Here is a 23,143-nt window from a genome sequence, read left to right as displayed (position 1 = left end):
ATTAACTCTGCTTTCTCTCCGGAGAGCCAGACCTGCTGAGTTTCTACAGGCCTTTCAGATCGTGTTTCAGATTCTCAGCATCTATAGTTCTTTGATGTTGAAAAGAAGTAGTAAAATAAAACAGAGAGCCCCTAACTTGGGCCGGACCTTCTCATCCTGCTGTTTGCATCATCTGAGTTTTCCCTTCGGAATTCTATGATGTCATCTCTCAGCCTTCCTTATTGCAAACCTGAATCTGTCTCTCTTGCTTGTTTTTCCAATCAGTCCTTGACTTTCAATCGACAGTTGGGAGCCCAATAATTTCTGGGTTCCAATCCAATGCTATCACTGTATCACTGATATTTGATCAGTAAGGTAATTAACGGTATTGGGACAAGGCAGAAATGTGGAGTTGAGGAGTATCAGAGCTGCCCTGATCTCATTAATGGCCGATAGAACTGAGGGATCAAAAGGCTTACGTCTACTCCAGTGAGTTATGGCCTATGATCAAGCTGGTCAAGCCAGTGGCACTCTCTGCTAATGTAGTCACCTCGACACTTTCCCACATATTTCAAAATACAGGACAGAGCTCCCCTAACAAGCCTTTATAGCTAAAATACTCAGCTTGTGTTTAAATCAAGTATAAAATTAATTAACAACTTGTTTAAAACAAAACTTAAAACACCTATTTTTCATGCAGCTTGAAACTGGAGACAAAAGAAAACTTTTATTCTAACAATCACTCTCTGCTTTCACAAATATCATTTTTTCCGATCAGGACCCTGAACCAATTTACCTCGGCCCCTTTGATTCCACGTGCTTTAAATTTGCAAATATTTTCCCTGTACCTTCAATTAGAAGCTTTTATTTCCAAGAAGAAAAAAATACTTACAGAAGTTAACTTCTATAATTTGTGGTGCTCAATAAATGAGGCAAAAATAAATGAGACAAAGACTTCGGCTATGCCTTGGATCCCCTTAAAGGACAAACACCTTCTAAATGATTATTGTAATGAGCATTGGTTGACAGTTTGGGTGTGGTACTGATCAATTCCTTTGCACAATCCCTCTTCAGCTGCAATTGATATTTGAGCTCTCTGGGAGTGAGACACTAAAGGAGAATCCTGAAATCAAATCCTGCCACAGTTCTTCAAAGGTAGGAATTAGTCATTGTCTTATCACCTGTTTGGATTTTCTAACAATTTACATTACTTTGAGGGAATTGTAAAGTTACTGCTGAAATGCTCTTTTCATATCCTCTCCTGCCATTAACCCTTACCTTCTCTCTCTCTCATTTACACTCTTCTCTTTAACTCTCTGCCTCCACTCTTTTTCCTTCCCTGGAGTTCTGAGGCTGAGTGGTGAACTTTATAGAGGTTTATGAAATCATTGGGGGGCAGCCCAAAAATAGAGGGTATGGATTTAAGGTGACAGGTTTCACAGAGTGGTATATGTATGGAATGAGCTGCGCGAGAAACTGGTGGAGGCTGGTACAATTACAGCATTTAAAAGGCATTTGGAGGGTTTTAGGAGGGAAATGGGACTAGATCAGTTTAGGATATCTAGTTGGCATGGACATTTTGAATTGAAGGCTCTATTTCTGAACTGTATAATTCTATGACAATGACTCTTTTTTTCACTGTCAACATCTTTCCATTTTTCATTTAACCTTTTCTCTCTACCCTGACTATTTCTTTGCCCCTTTTTTTAACCTATCTTTCCTTTTGCTCTCTGATTTGGAAACATGAAGTAAATTAAATTCAGAACTTCAATTCGGAGTATTAGCTCGTGGACAGAAAGCACCCTTGCCCGGTATGACACACAAATAAACCCACAGCTATGTGTAAGTATTATCTATCATGATGATCCAAGCAATATTCTAATAAAGATTAGTACTTGTTTAGAATTGTCCTTCTTATCTAGTTACCAAGTTAAAAATCACACAACACCAGGTTATAATCCAACAGGTTTAATTGGAAGCACACTAGCTTTCGGAGCGACGCTCCTTCATCAGGTGATTGTCATCAGGCGACACTCCGAAAGCTAGTGTGCTTCCAATTAAACCTGTTGGACTATAACCTGGTGTTGTGTGATTTTTAACTTTGGACACCCCAGTCCAACACCGGCATCTCCAAATCATATCTAGTTACCAATTAAGTGTAATGATTCAGCTTCCCTTTAAAGGGCCATTCAAAGGAAAAGTTGTTTATTGTTTTAGAACAGAGTGACATGACAAATCTAAATTTATGTTTAAAAAGCACACCTGCACCCTGTAATACTCTCAACCCCACCCTATCACTGAGATGTATCACAGACACCTTATAACTGGTATTATAGTGTCTGAATACAACGCTGAATGCATCTCTATATGTGAATTTCACCTGACAAAGGAGCAGCACTCTGAAAGCTTGAGATTTTGAATAAACCTGTTGGACTATTACCTGCTGTCATGTGATTTCTGACTTTGTTCACCCCAGTCCAAAACCAGCACCTCCACATCATATTCATGTGTTATAAGGCAATGATTTAAGTAGCTTTCCACTGTCCAGGACACACTCTGATTCCAGAAAAGAACAATGACCTATTGATAAGTGTTTTTTTTGGCATTGAGTGAGCATTCTATTGGAACCAGCTGTGTCAGTTTTTACAAGAAGCACTAGGTAAGAAAACAAATGGAAAGTGTTGTGGTGTGTACCTCTCTCTTGTGTTGCTAATTAAATGCTTATTGTTTCCCAGACTACTTTTTTAATGAATGGGATAGGTTGCATTTTGGTCAGTGTGTATGATCCAAGATTTGTTAAAACAAACTTCTAACAGTTAGGTAATACCTGGATATCAAATTGAGAGAAGGGTGCAAGAGGAGGTGTGGGGACAAAGGTTAATGTTAGTTTCGATCACCATAATTCTCAGAATTTTTATCAATGTATAATCAGGTGCAGTATGTTTTCTTTTTTGACATGATCAATGACTTATTTGTGCAATTACTGGTGAGAACACACAACAGTACCATGTCAGAGGTTCACCATTCACTGATAGCTAGGATTAACCTCCCTACTTGGCTATTTCTCTGCTTGAGATTTTCACCTGTGTTCACCTGAAATTTCCTGCAAGGTTTTGCGATTTAAGTTTGCCCAGAGCTGGAGATCTAGTTCTGATAGGATCTGCACGGAAGGAGAGAATGTACCAATTCCTCTGACATTACCGTTTGCAAATTTCCTTGATCATTCTAGCTACTACATTCTGCTGAGCCCTATTCACCTAGTTCCACCCGAGGAAACGACCCTCCCAACCTCACCTCTCCTAATGTAACCGAACCTATAGAATTTTGCCTTTCAATCATTCTCCAACACCAACCCTGTTGGGCTATCTCTCTTTTTTTTATTGTGGACAGGAAGCACATGACATTTGTGATTCATCTGTCCTCTGACATCATTCCCAAATCCATGGAAAACTGGAAGGATTTTGGTCAGAGCCTCCAGAAATTCCAAAACGCACTTCTATCTGTGGTGTAGACGCTGCCCATCGTTACCGGTTGGTTTTGCATTTTGAGCATGGCCAATATTTACTTGTGCTTCAAACCAGATTATCGGCGTTGAGTTGGTTACATCCTGGTATCTTGCTGAGCTGTCTGCTAGGAACAAGAAGTCTAACTGTTACAGTAATCAGCACGTGTCCTGATTGAGCAGAGAGCAGGAGTAATAGCCACAACGTGGTCTGTTGCATTTTTTTTTGTTTCTGAGACAGGGAGTTGTAAGTTCAAAGAGTGAGGTTAACCTTTTGCAGTGGAGAATTGATAGAGTGAAGAAGTGTCCAGAATTCTGCTTTTCAAGATGAAATGTGAAATTGAGACCTGTCTGTTAGGTCAATGCAAAATTAGATTAGATTAGATTCCCTACAGTGTGGAAACAGGCCCTTCGGCCCAACCAGTCCACACCGACCCTCCAAAGAGTAACCCACCCAGACCCATTTCCTGCTAACTAATGCACCTAGCACTATGGGCAATTTAGCAAGGCAAATTCACCTGACCTGCACACCTTTGGACTGTGGGAAGAAACCCACGCAGACACAGCGAGAATGTGCAAACTCCACACAGACAGTCACCTAAGGCTGGAACTGAATCTGGGACCCTGGTGCTGTGAGGCAGCAGTGCTAACCACTGAGCCACCTTGTTGCCCTTAATCCCAAATTGTGATGTTCCCGTTCATGTCCTCTGCACCTTTGACATGGGCATTCTGTCACCAGCTGGGGGTTTGTAAGGATGTCACTGCTAAGTTTCAAGTGATCTGACTTAACATTGAAGCTGCATTGACTTTAATAAATGCTTCGTAGGCTGGAACTTAACCGTCAATTAAAAGGAGACTTGAAATTTTCTATCTTGCACTTATCAAGAAAGATCTCAGGGTGAGGTGATGGGGAATCCAATTCACAATTTTATACAGAATGACGAGAGTGCTGATTATTTTGGCCATCATTAGCATGGTGATGCGAGAAGGAGTTAACTGCCAATCTTAATTCACAGACTAGACCGGTAGATTAAGATTGGCTTGGGTGTTGCCAAGAGGGGTGGTGCAGATTTCAGCTAACTCCATGACCAATTCTGTATCTTGTGTCTTTGCTTTGAGTGCAAGATGAAAATCTTCAATGTCTATTGTCTTTTCAAAATTAACGTTGTGGTCTTTTAATGGGCTGGGTAAGCAGGGTTTTGCATTAACAGTGAGACCTCTTTGGGAGACAGAGTTGAGGGGCAGAGAGATAAAAACACCTATAGAAGGTAAGTATGAGCAGTTTGAGCTTGCAAGAAGCTAAGTAGTGAGTTGTTGTGTGTACCATGTTATATTGACCATCATGATTAAATATAATGTCATAATTTTAAAAAAGTTATAAACTTCACTTGAAAAATTTACTCCAGGATTAACTATGGCGAATCATTAACTTACTTATAGTAAAATGTTTGTGCAAGAAACTCTTTATATTTATTTTCTCTCAAAAGATGTTGTGGTGCAATGGGTAGTGTCACACTATCAAAACCAGGAGCTCTGTGGTGAAATCCCCTGCCAGTGCTCAGTGGTCAATCTGCAAATTCTTCAACACTTGCCAGTGTTGAGTGACAGAGATTCCTAGTCGGGAGAATATGGTTTGTGACAGACCTGTCTCTGGACAGAGAACCCGAGGAGAATGGACAAGATTCTCGCTCTGTCATTGCTCTTATGTTGGCAGCTTCCTTTTCTCTGGCAGGGGCAGACGCAAAGTGCTCATTTTGTATTGTAGCCTTGCCCTCTCCCTTCACAGGAAGGTCTCCTTTTTGGTTCCTTATGGATTTTCCCTCACGTTAGCTACCTTTCTTGGTCTTTTGTATTTATAAAAGACATTTAATTTCCACTTTTTTAACTTAACAATGTAGGTGGGTGAACAGTGGAAATGCCACAACATTTAAAGCAATGAGACGAGTGTAGATTTAGAATAGTGTTTTTTGGTTTGAGCTGAAGGGTGTCTTGTGTACAGTCTGACTCAATGGTTAACTGCTAATCATGTTCACTTCTCTCTTTTTGCTCCTCCTTGTTCCATTTTATTCACCTTTTAATTTCTATGTATTATCATCTTCTGTCCTCTTTGGTCTGACCCATAGCACCCTGACCTCCACCTTTTTGGGTAGAGCAAGGAGGCAAGTCTCAAGTCTACCTTCTGATCCACAACCCAATCCACCCTAGCAAATTTAGCTAACTAAGTCACTTCAGGGCTCCACTCCAAGCTGCCCTAGCAACTTACATTTTGTTTTGAATTGATGTTATGAGCTGGAACTGTCTGTAGTGACTTAGAGGTTTCCATATCCTTCATCATATTGTAAACTCTCAAGTAATTCAAAAACACACTGCATGAAAATATTCCTTTTTTTTTTGCAGAGAGCAGGTCGCTGTTTATCTATATATTTTGCTTTTAGGATTTGGAAGTGAGCCATGTTGTAAGTCTGACTGATTTAATCATGTCTCCCTTAGTAGTGTATGATAATTTAACAAGTATTGGCCAGTCATGCAATCATATCTAAGAGATGTTTCGATTTGGATTTTGTAGTCATGTGTTAGTTGATCTTGCGCCTCCCTTTTGCAAACTACTGAAGGAAATGCTTTTTGAACTGATCGGTAAATCACTGCGGAAAGTGAGCTTTCGTGTCTCAAACAATTGAAGTCAGCTTGCCAAGTAATCAGCGCAATTTTCTCTGGTGGTTATAAGTTGTTGTGATTTTTTGCATTTGTCTCAATGAGTGCAAAACAATTTCAGCAACTTGTCTCTCTTTTTCAACAATATATTCCCCTCTCACCCTGACCCCATGCTTCTAGTTCTGGACTCTCCCCAATCCCAGGGAAAAGACTTTATCCTAGCCCAAGCCAAAAACAATATGACACTGAGCCACAGAACATGATATCATCAGGTGATCCTGAATTTTGTTTAACTTTTACAGACGGTGACTAATCATTTAATTCCACCTCCTAGTATCATACTGAACTTTTACACCTTAGTTTCTATCATTTTGAATCATAGAATCCGTATAGTATGGAAAGTGGCCATTCGGCCCATTGATCCGCACTGTTTCTCTGAAAAGCATCCTTCCCAGGCCCAGCCTTCCACTCTATCCCCATACTCTGATTTTCCATGGCCAATTCCCCCTAACCTGCACATCTTTGGATTGTGGGAAGGGTATGGAGCATTGGGAGAAAACCCACATACATACAAGGAGAATGTGCAAACTCCACACAGCCTGGCACCCAAGGCTGGAATCGAACCTGGGTCCCTGGCGCTGTGAGGCAGAACGCGAGCCACTGTCTGCCTGTATAATTGAAGCACTGAGCCCTGCATTCATTTAGGTTTTTTTTTTTGTCACGTCCCAAAATGCCTTTATACAGGCACATAATCAGACAGACCCTTATACTTAATCAAAAACTTGATCGAAGGGGTTGGTTTTTGAAGAATATTTTGAAGGAAGAAAGTAACATGGAGAGGTGTAAGGATGGAAATCTAAAGCCTGGGGTTCAATCTGGGCTTTTGCCCGAAACAATTAGTCTCCGGCTCCTCAGATGCTGCCTGACCTGCTGTGCTTTTTCAGCACCACACTCTCGACTCAACAACCCAAGGGCAAAGTCACCATTGGTTGGGTGTTTTAAAATCAAGATGCTCCAAATTTGAGATATCTTAGATTGTTGGACTGGAGGACGTGACGGGGAGTAGTGAGGACACACAAAGATCTGAAAGCCAAGATGAAAGTTTCAAACTTAATGTGTTGCTTGACCTGAAGCCACTTGAACTCTGTGAACATGGGTGGTAGGGGAATGGGACTTGTTTAAATAAGACCTCCTAGGTTTTCAAAAGTCAAGAAAGGGAGACCAGGCCAGTATCCGAAGGGTGAAGTTTAGAAGTAACAAAGACACGAATGAGGATTCGACCAATGGATGAGCTGAGGCAGGAATGAAGTTGGGTGAGGTTTGGACAGAGGATGGAAAAACAATGGTGTTTTAAAAAATTCTCAAGGTCAGGTTCGTAGGAGAGTAGTCTGACACAGAACAAACGACCAAGAGGCGAGTCTGCTAGAATATGAGCATTTTATTCCCCGCAGCGTCGCCACAACCAGGTCTCATACTTACAACGGGTCTGGCTTATACTCACTCTACATGTTACCGGAACTGGGAGCCGTCAGTTCTCGTAGAGCGGTTGCCAACAACCCACGCTCGGCGGTTAAACGTAACCCCGGAGCAGACTCACCGAACTGGAGACTTTTCCAGCTGATATACTCTTTTCCAGATATAAACATTCATGTGAACAGCAGAGCAAGGCTAAAAAACACATTCCATTCTGGTTACATACAGATAAGAAGATTCACACGGGGAGGTGTGTAATAAGATTCACACGGGACTAAGCAACACCTCCATTCCGGTTAGATTCACACATGTATTGGGACATAATTTTTAACCGTTTCACCACATTCCACTGCTTGGCCCAATACATGTGTTACATTATGATTCACACATGTATTGGGACATAATTTTACACCAATGGTCCCAAAGTTCAATTGGAGAAAATTCCTCCTCACCCAGTACTGGATCGAAGATATGAGCTACATGCAGAACAACCTCTGTTGTCTTAATGTCAATTATCTGAATATCAGAGTATCTGAACAAGATTGGTATACAGATTTGTAACTTCATCTGCAGATGCCTAGCAGACAGACAACACGATGAGGACATGCCATGACCTAACTCACTAGACACTCCCTACCTCATATGAAAAGTGTCTCTGAACTGATAGCCAGACACCTCTGACCACTCAGCTTCATGACAGTCTATAAACCAATAGTTATGCTAGACAACAACTCACCAGAACAAAAGACCCAATACCCATCATGTGCAGGAGAAACGTAGTGTTCAAGATTCCATGCAGAGACTGCAATAAACATTGCATAGGGTGAACAGGCAGACAGCAAACAATCCACATTCACAAACACCAACTAGTCACTAAACACCACGACCAGCTGTCCCTAGTAGCCATACACACTGATGACAAGGACCACAATTTTAACTGCGATAACTACGATCATAGGGCAAGCCAAACACAGGACAGCCAGAGAGTTTCCAGAGGCTTGGCACTTCTCCACGGGCTCCAATAAACCCATTGACCTCAACCCGACTTGACCACTGCAATGAACATCCGGCAACAGGAATGGAGCCAAATAAACCCCAGAAGACACAGTACAGGAGGCTTCGAAGCACTGAAGATGTCACGCAGACAAGGGACAAAATGTCTGCAAATCAACTGCCCAGCTCGGTGAACGCACCCACAACCACGGCAACTTCTAACCCTCTCAAATTCAGCCAGTCCAAACAGCTGAAATTCTTCATACAAAATCCACCAAACAGGTGTACACTTCTTGTGCAATTTCTGCTACTATTCTTTAACATTCTGAGGCTCCCTAAATCTGCATCCCATTCCAAACAGCACTTTGCTGTCAATATAAGCTTTTCGCCTTTTAATCTCTTTTTATGTGTGTGATCAAAATAATACTCTCTGCATTTTAGAACATAGAACATAGAACAATACGGCACAGAACAGGCCCTTCGGCCCACGATGTTGTGCCGAACATTTGTCCTAGCTTAAGCACCCATCCATGTACCTATCCAATTGCCGCTTAAAGGTCGCCAATGATTCTGACTCTGCCACTCCCACAGGCAGCGCATTCCATGCCCCCACCACTCTCTGGGTAAAGAACCCACCCCTGACATCTCCCCTATACCTTCCACCCTTCACCTTAAATTTATGTCCCCTTGTAACACTCTGTTGTACCCGGGGAAAAAGTCTCTGACTGTCTACTCTATCTATTCCCCTGATCATCTTATAAACCTCTATCAAGTCACCCCTCATCCTTCGCCGTTCCAATGAGAAAAGGCCTAGCACTCTCAACCTATCCTCGTACGACCTATTCTCCATTCCAGGCAACATCCTGGTAAATCTTCTCTGCACCCTCTCCGAAGCTTCCACATCTTTCCTAAAGTGAGGCGACCACAACTGCACACAGTAAAGCCTTGACAAAGGGTCAGTTAGACTCGAAACATCAGCTCTTTTCTCTCCCAGCATTCGATGAGCACTGGGAATGTCATAATGATCCATTGATGGGTCATTAATGTTGGAAAGTGGGGCACACATAGATTGATTGTCCACTGACAAGCTACTCATGAGCCAAAGTGTCTCTTCCATACTGTATGATTCGATGTCTTTGTTAACTCGCTTCTTATCTTGCACAGCAGCTGAGTATCTCCCAGCAATTTCTATTCTTCTCATCAATTGTCTCTCTTGCTTTCTTTCCAGATTCTGTTTTTTTTTTAAAAAAAACAATTTCTGTGGAGGTTTGATTTATGTCCTCCTCACTTACCGGGTTTCCGATCTCCTTAGAGTCATTGAATTTCTCTGTGTCCACCTCCTCTATTTTCGCCACCTATAGTCAGATCCCGCCACCAAATATATTTCCTTCCCCATCCGTATCTGCATTGTGTTGGGACTATTCCCTCCATGACTCCCTCGTTAGGTCCACTTGCTCACCAATCCCTCTGCACACCTGGCACCACCCCCTGCTGCTGTAAGAGGTGCATATCTTGTACTGCCCCTCCGCGCCCCACCTCCATCCGCTGCCCCGAAGGATTGTTCAAATCTGGCAGAGATTCACCGCCGTCATTTACTGCATTTGTTGCTCTCCTTGACATCGGTGAGTCCAAATGCAAAATCATGGAATGGTTGAAGGAATATCTCTCATCCATACACTCCAAACACTTTCTTGAGGCCATCTATTTCACCTCCCTGGCCCACTACCCCATGACACGTCCATACTGGGCCTCCTCCACCGCCTACACAAGGCCACCTGCCAACTGGAGGAGGAACATCTCATCTTCTGCCTCGGAGCCTCCAACCACACAGCCTCAACGTTTTTTGCCAGTTTCCACCCTGCCTCCCCAACCCATCCCAGATCCAACCCTCTGACATGGGCACTGCCCTCTTGACCTGACCTTTCTGTCCATCATCCTTCCCACCTATCCCAATGACCCATCACAATCACTCCAACCATGCGCCATTCCAGCTACCTTTTTTCCCTAGCCCCCGGCCCACCCCCTATTTATTTCTCTGCCTCCTTCCCTTTCCCCAGTCCTGGTGAAGAGTTAACCTTGAAACTTGCTCCTCAGATGCTGCTTGACCTGTTGTGCTTTTTCCAGCACTACACTGAGTTTCACAGCATCTTTCCCTTAGCAGGGAGACTGGAATTAATTGACTAATTAAATATTGTTTTAAAGTGTTGTCTCTGTTGGGAAGAGCAGAATTGTAGAATTTATACACCATGAGATCTCTGAAGTAGTGATGACTTAACAACCAGATAATTGGCCTTGGTGATGTTGGTTGACAGGTAAATATTGATCAAGAGTACAGGGAGTAACACACCTGCATGATATTGTCACAGTTGTTTATATCCTCTTGAGCAGGTCTGATTAAGTAACTTGTGCATGGACGATGCCTCCCCTCCATTAAATCACTACTTGGTAAGTTACTGCACTAAAGTGCTATCTTTGAATACACGGCAACTAAATAACTCCGTAATGAGTCAGTGTAGCACTGGAAACGCACAGCAGGTCAGGCAGCATCCGAGGACTAGGGGAGGCAACGTTTTGGGCGTAAGCTCCTCAGGAATGTGGGGAAGTGGGGTGGAAGAGGATGTGGCGGGGCTCACCCTCAACAACTTCTCCTTCCAATCCTCCCACCTCCTCCCTACCAAAGGGGTACCTATGGGCACAGGGTGGTGGGGTTGTTTAATGAGTGTGTCCCAGAGATGTTCCCTGAGCATTCTGCTAGTTGGCGTCCTGCCTCCCCAATGTAGAGGAGACTACATCGAGAGCAATGGACACAGTAGATGAGGTATTTGGATTATTTTGGCCAGGCTGCTGCGCTTTTCCAGCAACACATTTTCAGCTCTGATCTCCAGCATCTGCAGTCCTCACTTTCTTCATGAATATTGGTGGACAGCCTATCCTCAAAAATAATCCAAACACCTCATCTACTGTGTCCATTGCTCTCGATGTAGTCTCCTCTACACTGCTGCGCTTTTCCAGCAACACATTTTCAGCACCAATATTCATGCCAAACTCACTGGCTCCCACACTTACTTTGGCGACACTTCCTCACATCTGTTTCCCACAAGGATTTGTTTCCATTTTTCTAGTTTTCTTATTTTTATGTCTGCTACCTCTAGCATAATTTTTGTTCTCAACTGAAAATGTTCCTCCCTGCCACACTTCCCTTCATAAACTGTGGGGGACAGTGCCCTCAGCCTTGTCCAACCCATCTCCCACACTTTTCTCTCACCTAGCGAGTTTTGAGAAGTTTTGTAGCTCAGGTTGAGGTTTCGGATAAATGTTTGCTCACTGAGCTGGAAGGTTCATTTCCAGATTTTCGTTACCTTACTAGGTAACATCTTCAGTGGGCCTCAGGTGAAGCAATGCTGAAAATTCCTGCTTTCTATTTATATGTTTTGGGTTTCTTTGGGTTGGTGATGTTATTTCCTGTGGTGAAGTCACTTCCTGCCCTTTTTCTCAGGGGTGGTAGATGGGGTCTAACTCGACGTGTTTGTTAGAGTTCTGGTTGGAATGCTATGCTTCTAGGAATTCTCGTGTGTGTGTGTGTGTGTATGTCTTTGGTTTGTCCTAGGATGGATGTGTTGTCCCAGTCGAAGTGGTGTCCTTCCTCATCATGTGAGGATACTAGTGAGAGAGGGTCATGTCGTTTTGTGGCTAGTTGGTGTTCATGTATCCTGGTGGCTAGTTTTCCACTTGCTTGTCCAATGTAGTATTTGTTACAGTCCTTGCACGGTATTTTGTAAATGACATTAGTTTTGTTTGTTGTCTGTATAGGGTCTTCCAAGTTCATTAGCTGCTGTTTTAGTGTGTTGGTGGGTTTGTGGGCTACCATGATGCCAAGGGGTCTGAGTAGTCTAGCAGTCATTTCAGCGATGCCTTTGATGTAGGGGAGAGTGGCTAGGGTTTCTGGACGTGTCTTGTCTGCTTGTTTGGGTTTCATTGGGAACCCATTCTTTTTGAATACATTCTTTTTCTCTCACCTGTTCCCCTGCTTCCTGGAACAACCTCAACAAGGTTCCTCTCCTCACTTTCGGACCCACTAGTCTCCACAATCAAAGGATCATTCTCTGGCATTCCCGCCACCTCCCAGCAGGATGCCACGATCCAAACAGACCTTCCCCGTTCCCCGCCACTGTCAGCGTTCCAAAAGGGCCATTCACTCCGTGACACCCGACCTACTCCACCATCACTCCCTAACATGCCTTCGCTCCCTGTACTTGCCCATTCACTTCCTCCCTCCTCACTGACCAAGGCCCCGAACAGGAGAAGCAGCATTTTTTGGAGACTTCTTTCGATTTTGTAAATTGTATTCACTGCTCTCCTTTACATTGGTGAGATTAAACGTAGAGTGGGTAACTGCCTTGCAGAGCACCTCTGCTTCATCCTTTGTGGTAACCCAGCCTCCCAGTTGCTTGCCATGTCAGTAATCCACCTTCTGTTATGCTAACGTTTCTGTCCTGAACTTGATAGTGTTCCAATGCAGCAAGTTTGAGAAACAACTCATCTGCCACTTCACCACTTTGTAGCCTCAAGGTATCAAGATTGAAGTCCATAACTTCAGAAACTGACTGCACTTTTCTTACATTGTCTTCTCTGGTCGACCTGCCAAATCCCACAGGGTTGTCTTATTTGTGTCTTGCTTACTTTGTCCTTAAAGAGGACCCATTTTCTCCTTCACACACCTTAATTGATACCCTTTTTGTTTTAATTCACTCTGGGACATGGATCTTACTGGCTGGGCCAGTGTTTGTTACTCAGCCCTAGCTGCCCTTAAGAAAGGCTGGTGATCTATTTCCAAGGCAGAATGAGCGATTTGGAGGGGAACTTGCTCATAGTGGTCTTCCCATGTATTTGCTACCCGAACCTTTCGAAATGGAAGTGGCCATGGATTTGGAAGGTACTATCTAAGGACCTGGTACAGTGCTGTGTATCTTATACACAGTGCTGCTACGGAGTGTCAAGTAGGCCGCTTTGGTCTGGTTGCTGTCAAGCTTCTTGAGTATTTGTGCAGCTGCACCCATCCAAGCAAGTGGGCAGAATTCCACCACAAATAAAACAGAAGAACTGTAGATGCTGGAAACCTGAAACAAAAACAAACTGCTGGAAAATCACAGCAGCTCTGACAGCATTTATAGAGAGAAATCAGAGTTAAAACCGTGGATGCAGCACTGCTGTCTGACAGCGCTAGAGACCTGGGTTCGATTCCAGCCTCTCATGTCTGTGTGGAGTTTACATGTTCTCCCCCGTGTCTGTGTGGGTTTCCTCCTACAATCCAAAGATGTGCAGGTTAGGGTGAATTGGCCACGCTAAATTGCCAGTTGGGTTCAGGGATGTGTAGGTTAGGTGCATTAGTCAGGGGTAAATATTGAGTAGGGAATGGGCCTGGGTGGGTTACTGTTTGGAGGGTTGGTGTGGACTTGTTGGGCCGAATGGCCTCTTTCCACGTTTTGGGGATTCTATGCACCAGAGCTGCTGAGATTTTCCAGATATTTCTTGTTGTATTCCATCCCATTCCTGACTTGCACTTTTTGTAGATGTTTGACAGACATTTTGGGGATCAGGAGATGAGTTAATCACTGCAGGATGCCAAGCCTCTGACCTGCTTTTGAAGTCACAGTAATTACTTGGCTAATCCAGAGAGATTCTGATCAATGGTAACTCCTTTGGCGTGGCAGGAGTTGGTGCCCGAAGATCCAGACATTGACATTTTGGGTGTGTTTGCAGTGTTCAATCACAACAACTTTTATTTCGCCGACACCTTTTTAACCCTAGCAGAATATTCTAAGCTGCTTCAACAACCTCTCATCAGGAGAAGAACTGACATCGCATCAAGAAGCAACCACTAAAACAAACAGCCAAATGATCACTTTCCCATAAGAATGATTTTATATAGCAGCTAAAAGAAGAACTGAGTTTAAAAAGCTGTCTTCTGTGTCTCTCGCGGGCTCTGTTGTGCTCTCTTGCTGTCTGTGCCTATGTGTGCCTCTCCTCTTTCAATCTGAAGAAATCATACTGGGTTAGAAATATTAACTCTGTACCTCTCTCCACAGATGCTATAGGACCTGCTGAGTTTCTCCAGCATTCTGTGTTTGTTTCAGATTTACAGAATCTGCAGTATTTTGCCTTCATTTGTTCATTTAGTTTGGACTCCCTTTTTTACTTTGGGTGTTGTACAGGTCATTCTGGTATAACATGTGTTACATCACTGCGAATTCACTATAATGCAATTGATGAATTGTGGACACTGTTTGGACAATGCAAAATTTCTGCCATATTTTCTCCAGCGGTTTTCCATAGCGTGATGTTCTGTACTGCGAGGGTGCAGAGGATGACCTGTAGGTTGTTTAATGTTAAATTAGATATTCCAGTTTCGACTTTCTGGATTAGACTCGTGGCCCCAATTTATAAATAGTTTGGGCTTTGAGAGTGTGGGGGGACTGGTTCAGGAGTTTTATACACAGGCTGACCCAAAGGTTCCTTTCATTTACTGGGAGGTTTCTTATGAACAGTTTTGGGTTCCTTCTCTAAGGAAAGATACATTTACCATGGAGAAGGTTCACTAGGGCTGGTACCAGGTAAGGAGGGATTTACTTGTGAGGAGAGGTTGAATAGATTTGATCTGTTTTCTTTAGAATCTAGGGTTAAAAAAAAGTGTGGCAGCCTTATTGAAATATACAAGTCCTTCATCCCTGGTATCATTTTTGTAATCTTCCTCTGGATCTCCTCCTATGCAGCGTGTCTTTCCTTAGACACAGGGCCCGAAACTTCTCTCAATATTCTAAATGCAGTCTGACCAGACTCTTGTACAGTCTCAGCAATACATCTCTGCTCTTGTATTCTGGCTGTCTTGGAAAGAATACTTTGGGGAGTCAGGAGGTGAGTTAATCACTGCAGGATGCCAAGCCTCTGACCTGCTCTTGAAGTCACAGTAATTACTTGGCTAATCCAGTTGAGTTTTGGATCCATGGTAACTCCCAGGATGATGATAGTGGGGGTTTCAGTGATGGTTATGCCATTTAATGTCAAGATGTTTGCTCGCCAATTAAATTGAGGCTCCCTGCATCCATTTACAGAAAGATGCACTACTTACGGAATCTATAATCTCATAACTACTTCACTCATGACAATTTTATAGCTACCCTGTGTTTCTCATTATTTATTTCTAATTCATTTATGTGACTGGCTTATGGATAGCTTTCCTCTGCCTTCCTAATTGCCAGCCGAAGCAGCATATTAACCTGACGGGAATCCTGAACTGGGACTCTCCAATCCCTTGGGCTTCAGATTTCCGAAGGCTATTTTCCACATGAGGAAAGGCTATGCCTCTATCCTTCCAACCAAAGTGCATAACCTTGCACTTTCCCACATTGTATTCAGTCTGTCACTTGTTCGCCCACAGTCTTTACCTGTCCAAGTCCTTTTGCAGCCACCTTGTTTGTGTGTGCGTTCATAGGATGAGGGTTTCGTTGACTGACCAGCTTTTGTTGCCCATCCCTAGTTGCCCTTGAGAACCACCTGCTCTGGGTTAACTCTCCATGCTGTTAGGGAGGGAATTCCAGGATGTTGACCCACCTTTTAATCCAGTTACCCTTACAAATGTAACCACATGACATCTGATTCCAGTTTTCCCCCTTTCAAACTGTGGGGTGAATTCTATCATATTATAGTCACTGCCTCCTAGGGATTCCTTCACTTTAAGCTCCCTAATCAAATCTGTCTCATGACACATCACCCAATCCAGAATTGCCTATTCTCTAGTGGGCTCTACCACAAGCTGCTCCCCAAAAAATCTTATAGGCATTCCACAAATTTCCTTTCTTTTCTTAGATCTGCTGTCAACTGTTTTTCACAATCTATCTGCATATTGACGTCCCCCATGATTATTGTAATAGGCCTTTCTAATGTGTCTTTTCTATTTCCTGATTTATTTTCTTTCCTACATCCTGACTAGGAGAAATGTACGTAATGCCCGTCACCATCTTTTGTTTTCCCATTGTGGTTCCCTGACCCTACCTAGACTGATTCTGCACCTTCTGACTCTATACCATTACTTGCTAATTTCTTACTAATGAGGCAACCTGAGCCCCTCTACCCATCTGCCTGTCCTTTTTTGTTTGGATATGTGTCCTTGGATATTTAGTTCCCAGCCCTAATCCCCATTGCAGCCACATCTCTGTGATTTACGCAGCATTGTACCCACTGATTTCAATCTGTGCTACAAGCTAATTTATCTTGTTTCATACACTGTGTGTATTAACACCCCTTGGGGCTGTGTTGACTCCCTCCCTTCCTCATAGTTGTCCCCTTACCTCCTTATGCCTGAGGCTGGATTCCCTGACTATTTTCATACTCTCTGTCCTATTTCTTGTTCTGGAAACTTTGATAACTCTCTGCTTAGCCCTCCTCCACTTTAGCTTTTTATAATTTTCTATGCAACTGAATCCCAACTGCTCCCCTCATTTCCCCCTAAACTTCACCCCCCCCTTACACACATACACACACATATTTAGTCTAAAGGCCTACACACCCATGGTTATGCAATTCACCAGGACTCTGCTCCCAGTATAATTCTATCCCACTGGAACAGATCCCTCCTTCCCCAGTGACCTATGACTCTCCTACAGGATTACCAGGTGAGCTGTGATCTCACTGAATGTAGATTACTTGATGGGCTGAATGGCCTCATTTTGTTCCTATGTTTTATGATATAAGGCACTGTTTAAATGCAAGTCCTTGCTTTATCTTCTATCTTTAATTTTTGACTTTTTTTGTTCCTTTGCTCCCTTATGCTGACAGGTGCAGAATGCGAAGACATTTCAGATTGCTTGAAAAGTTTGGTCTGGTGTGCATTGGAACTCTGGGATTGGTATACATTTTCAGTCACAACAGCCCATCGGAACCGATTGATGTTGTGTCCCGGGAAGAGCACCAACCTGTCGGCTTGCCTGACCTCGTTGCTGTCCAAACAGAGAAACCCAAGCACATTCCCACGTGCAGAGAAAACACGAGTGTCTCGAGTTTGCCAACATTTGCGGTTCAGCCGCAGAATGTGAAGGACTTTCTGAGGTACAAGCACTGCAGGGATTTCAATCTCATCCAGAACGTGCCCAAGAAATGTGGAGGGCCAGAGAACTCTCACAATGTCTTCCTGCTGTTGGTGATCAAATCCGACCCCTTCAATCACGACCGACGGGACATGGTGAGGAGGACCTGGGGGAAGGAGCGGAGATTCCAAGGGGTCCAGATCAAGCGGGTCTTCATCACCGCCCTGTCTCCCAATGAACATGAGCAGGCGAAGTTGAACCGGGTGTTGGAGCTGGAGAACCGGCAACACCGGGACATCCTGCAGTGGGACTTCCTGGACACCTTCTTCAACCTGACCCTCAAGCAGTTCAAACTGTTGCAGTGGCTGGACGTCTATTGTCCCAAGGCCCAGTTCATCTTCAATGGAGATGATGATGTCTTCGCCAACAGCGACAACATGGTGGAGTATCTGCAGGGCATGGAAGCTGGTAAGAAAGGAGGCCAGCACCTCTACGTGGGACATCTCATCGCCGGTGTGGGCCCCATCCGAGAGAGGTGGAGCAAGTACTATATCCCTGAGGTGGTGACCTCCTCCCAGTCCTACCCACCTTACGCTGGCGGAGGGGGCATCCTCATGTCGCGGCACACAGCCAGTGTCATTTACAGCGTAGCCCGGGAGATCGAGGTCTTCCCCATCGATGATGTGTTCTTCGGCATGTGCCTGGAGAAAGTGGGCCTGGCCCCCAAGTCGCACATGGGTTTCCGGACGGCTGGGGTCTGGGTACCGTCCCCCGAAGATGACTCGTTTAACCCGTGTTACTACCGGGAGCTGCTCCTGGTGCACCGCTTCCGGCCGTATGAGCTGCTCCTGATGTGGGAGGCTGTGCACAACAGCAGCCTCCGCTGTGCACGCTCACCTCTGAGGGTGGCACTGCCACAGACGTAGGGCATGGTGCTGCTCCGGATGCCACACTGGGGGGTGTGTGTGTGTGTGTGTGTGTGTGTGTGTGTATCTTGGAAGAAACCCTTCCCAAAATACTTCAGCAGCTGACCCGTCCCCTTCCTAGCCTGCTTTCCAACCCCCCTCCAACAGGGGGATCTCCTGTTTTGATGATTATCCAGTCACTCTCCTTCTGAAACCATGGCCCTCCAGCCACTGACTTCTCCAGGATGTCAACCATGTGGGGCATCGCAGTTCAGTCCAAGGTGCACCTGGTTTTATGGTCTGGTGTCTCACTGAGGCTTATGCAGAATGACTAAGATCAGAAGCTCTGTTGTGTTGTCACACACACACACACACACACACACACCCCAACAAACACTGAGCCACGCACGCAGGGTGTGCCTTGAGCCAAGTTCTCTTGTGCCTGGACAGTATTTCCAATTATTTTAACACTCCTTTTTCCCCACCCCAACCTCCATACCAATCTTTATGCCCCACCCAAAGCCCAGAGGGATTAATAACAATTTAGCAGAGGATCATCCTATCTAGAATCCATGAGTTTGGTTCAGGGGGAGAATCATTCCAAGTTGTTCATGAGCCATTTCAATGCTGCAGTGTGGTGTGAGTGGTTGGGTGAGATGGGGTCAGTGGGTGGCCTGGATGTGCTGAATACCATCCCTCATCCTCTTAATTCCAACTTGATCCCAAGGTTTCCATCCAGTGGACAACCCGAAGTGAACAGTCTTCCTCTTCCTGGTTTCCTTTTTGATCAAGGGAGTGGGTTTAACTTCCCAATTCTTGTTTTGATAAGGGCGACACCTCCATGATGCAAATTTAGACTCTGATACTGATTTTGTATTTTTCTTCTTCACTTAAGAAGAAGCTATTGTTTATACTAATGGTGAGATTGTTTAAAAAAAATTGAAGAAAGCTATTTCCTCATTTTATTACTTTAAGTGGATTTGTTCAGACTAAGCAGCCTGTGCATGATCAATGACAAAGAGACAGAGGAATATGAAAGTTACTGTCAGACATAAGTGATGTAACAAATCCTATGTTCAAAAATACTTTGGTCTAAAGTCCCCAAAATGTGTAAAAAGCATTAAATAAATACAATCTGTCTTTCTACCAAGATTTAAATGCAACTTCCAATTTGCTTTGTGTTGTTACTTTCCTTTATGTCCAGTGTTTTTTTTTAAAGACATAAAATTGGCTATTACACATTTAATGCCAAAGGTATTAAAAGGTTGCAACATTCACCATAAAATGGACAGAGCCTCATGTTTGATCCCACAATACTTTCAAGTCCCAGCCTATTGAGCAATAATAAAGCAGGAGGTGTTATTTAGTCACGCAAAATGAATGGCATGGGGGGCATGGAGAAACATGGAATGGTTTGAGCCATTGAAGCTGGTCATTTGGCCCATTGTGTCAATGAGCTGCTCTTACCGACAATCAGTCCCAGTCTTTTGTTCATTCATGTGATGTAGGTGTTGCTGACCAGGCTAGCATTTATTACCCATCCCTAATTGTTCAGAGGGTTGTGCGTCTGGAGTCACATTTAGGCCAGACCAGGTGAGGGTGGCAGATTTTCTTCCTGAAAGGACATTGTAGGAAAAAGCACATCTGATTCACTAATGGGAATCTCCGTGTTCTTGTACATGAACCACACAATGTTATTGTGGTTTGCAGGTGCAGTAATTAATCAAAAAGGGAAATGGAAGGGTGGTTTTGTATTGCTACCAGCTGGAATTTACAAACAGCTGAGACTTGTTAGAGCTGTATACGGCGTTGGTAAGGCTGTGTTTGGAGTATGTGAACATGTTTGGTCCCAATATTTTAAAAGTCATGTATTGATGTTGGAGGCAGTTTAAAAAAAAAGATTCATTTGGTTGACTCCTCGGATGAAGGGTTGATGTTTCAAGAACAGCTAAGCAGATTTGGCTTTGATTCAGCAGAGTTTAGAAGAATGTGAGGTGATTTTATTAAGACATGCAAGATTCTGAGGGAGGCCCGACATTGAGAAGACATGTCCACCAGCAGGCCGAGCCTTCTACTCTGGCTTAGTTACAGAATAAAGGGGGCACTTCTTTAAAACCTGAGATGCAAAGGAATTCCTTCTCCCAGAGTGCAGTGAATGTCAGAAATTCTCCACCCTAGAGAGTTGTAAGTGGATTATTGGAAGAATTTTAAGGAGAAGGTAGATGTTTGAAATAGCGGGGAGTTGAGGGCAATGAGGAGCTGGCAGGAAAGTGAATTTGAGGTCCAAGGCTGGTCATGAGTCGTACAGCATGGAAACAGACCCTTTAGTCCTAGTATCCATGCTGACCAGATATCCCTATCTGACCTAGTCCTACTCACCAGCACTTGGCCCTTTTTCCCTCTAAACCCGTCCTGATTGGCCAGATCCAAGAGATCCCTGAACTTCTTCAATGTTGTTGGCTTTGGGATGTCACTGATGGCTTTCTGTTTTATGAAAGTCTATCATTTTGAATTTTGTTGTGTTTTGCGTCCTCAGAATTTAATGATGGTTTTTGCCAAATCCTATTTTTCATTTAAGATGAAACGCGCTTCCTTTAACACTTTCAGAACTTCACAAAATGTGTGCCAGGGTCCCATGCGTAAAGATAGCATCTATATGACAACTAACTCCCTTCCCTTCCAGAATATTTGACCTACCTCCTGACTGGATGATACACAATAAAACTAATTCAATATACCAAAGATGAGGTGTTGAGAAGTTAACAAACATGTTTACAGTCTTGAGATCTAACCAAGGCATATCTGCCAAAACTAACATTGGTGTTAAGCTTGATGGCTTTGCCAAGCTGTTGTCTGCTGAGGACACAGAATTGGTTCCACTCTGCAATCCATTAGCTAACTGTTTCATGTCCACATGGATTTTGAGCTCAGCATTCACTGGCAACTGTCAGAAAACGCCAAACTGCAATATTTTAATGTGCTGCTCTCTAACGTCCTCAGCAGACCATAGGTACCCTTTCTGAGGAGTGGCAGATGTAGTTCAATTTGAATAAATGCAAGACATTAGTAAAACAATCGAAGGTGGAACTTTCATAGTTAATAGTCAGGCCCTGAGTGGCGGTTTTGAACAGAGGAACCGAGGAATTCAGGTACATAATTCTTTGAAAGTTGTGTCACAGGTAAACAGGGTGGTTAATAAGTTGTTTAGCATGTTTGCCCTCATTGCTCAGTAAAGGAGTTGAGACGTGATGTTGAGGTTGGTCAGGATGTTGGTAAGGTCACTTTTGGAGCACAGTGTTTCGGTCACCATGCGATAGGAAGGATATTAGTAAATGTTACCAAGACTGGAGGGTTTGAGTTTTAAGCAGAGGCTGGATAAACTGGGAGTTTTTCACTAGAATGTAGGAGATTATGGGAGGATATTATAGAGTTTTATAAAATTATGAGGGACTTTAGATACAGCGAATAGCAAAGGTCTTTTCGCTAGGGTGGAGGAGTTCAGAACTGGGGGAGCATGCTTTTCACTCATCGGAAAAATTAAACTTTGCCACCAGGACTGAGTAAACTCCGAATGACTTCTGGTTTCTAAAGCGACAATTCCCAATGAGGGAGAAGCAAAAAAAAAGTGTCTGTTAACAATTTTCAAAAACATTTAAATGCCCACTGTCTAGAACATTTCAATTGGAGATGTCATTTCTGCTTCACCTCATGGCTATTAACCAGAATGATGACTGTTAAGATGATGAAACTTAGAGTCATAAAGTCATAGAGATATACAGCACGGAAACAGACTCTTTGATCCAAATCGTTCATGCCGACCAGATATCACAAATTAATCTAGTTCCATTTCCCAGCTCTCGGCCCATATCCCTCTAAACCCTTCCTATTCATACACCCATCCAGATGCCTTTTAAATGTTGTAATTGTACCAGCCTCCACAATTTCCTCTGGCAGCTCATTCCATACACACACCACCCTCTGTGTGAAAAAAATCCCCCTTAGGTATCTTTTATATCTTTTCTCTCCAATGCTAAACCTGTGCCCTCAAGTTCTGGACTCCCCTACCCCAGGGGAAAGACTTGTCTATTTATACTATCCATGCCCCTCATGATTTTTTAAACCTCTGTGAGGTCACCTCTCAGCCTCTGATGCTCCAGGGAAAACAGCTCCAGCCCATTCAGCCTCTCCCTGTAGCTCAAATCCTCCAATCCTGGCAACATCCTTATAAATCTTTTCTGAACCCTTTCAAATTTCACAACATCTTTCCAATAGGAAGGAGACCAGAATTACATGCAATATTTCAAAAGTGGCCTAACTAGTGTCCTGTACAGCCGTAACATGACCTCCCAACTCCTGTACTCAATACTCTGACCAATAAAGGAAAGCATACCAAACGCCTTCTTCACTATCCTAACCACCTGCGACTCCACTTTCAAGGAGCTATGAACCTGCACTCCAAGGTCTCTTTGTTCAGCAACGCTCCCTAGGACTGTACCATTAAGTGTATAAGTCCTGCTAAGATTTGCTTTCCCAAAATGCAGCACCTCGATTTATCGAAA

The 23,143-nt window shown here is 43.7% G+C and overlaps 1 protein-coding gene across 8 annotated transcripts in view; it reads left to right on the top strand.

Moving 5' to 3' along the window:
• LOC122565440 (N-acetyllactosaminide beta-1,3-N-acetylglucosaminyltransferase 3-like) overlaps nucleotides 1-18,738 on the top strand; it is a 98,910-nt gene extending 80,172 nt beyond the window's left edge. For 5 of the 8 annotated variants that reach the window (XM_087975978.1, XM_087975973.1, XM_087975975.1 and 2 more), the window contains one exon: nucleotides 17,432-18,738. In XM_087975978.1, the coding sequence (XP_087832104.1) occupies nucleotides 17,439-18,605 (1,167 nt within the window). In that variant the 5' untranslated portion in view covers nucleotides 17,432-17,438 and the 3' untranslated portion in view covers nucleotides 18,606-18,738. Of the gene's footprint in view, nucleotides 1-1,053; nucleotides 1,135-15,132; nucleotides 15,512-17,431 lie in introns of those variants that run through there. The other 3 variants (XM_087975977.1, XM_087975979.1, XM_043721424.2) reach the window with 2 other exon arrangements.
• The last annotated feature ends 4,405 nt before the right edge of the window (nucleotides 18,739-23,143 follow it).

The sequence above is a fragment of the Chiloscyllium plagiosum genome, unplaced genomic scaffold, assembly GCF_037043375.1.
Source record: "Chiloscyllium plagiosum isolate Xiang-an unplaced genomic scaffold, Cpla_swu_hap1 HiC_scaffold_28, whole genome shotgun sequence".
NCBI lineage: Eukaryota > Metazoa > Chordata > Chondrichthyes > Orectolobiformes > Hemiscylliidae > Chiloscyllium > Chiloscyllium plagiosum.
The sequence above is the reverse complement of the archived record's forward strand: the minus strand, read 5'-3'. Positions and strand labels throughout refer to the sequence as shown.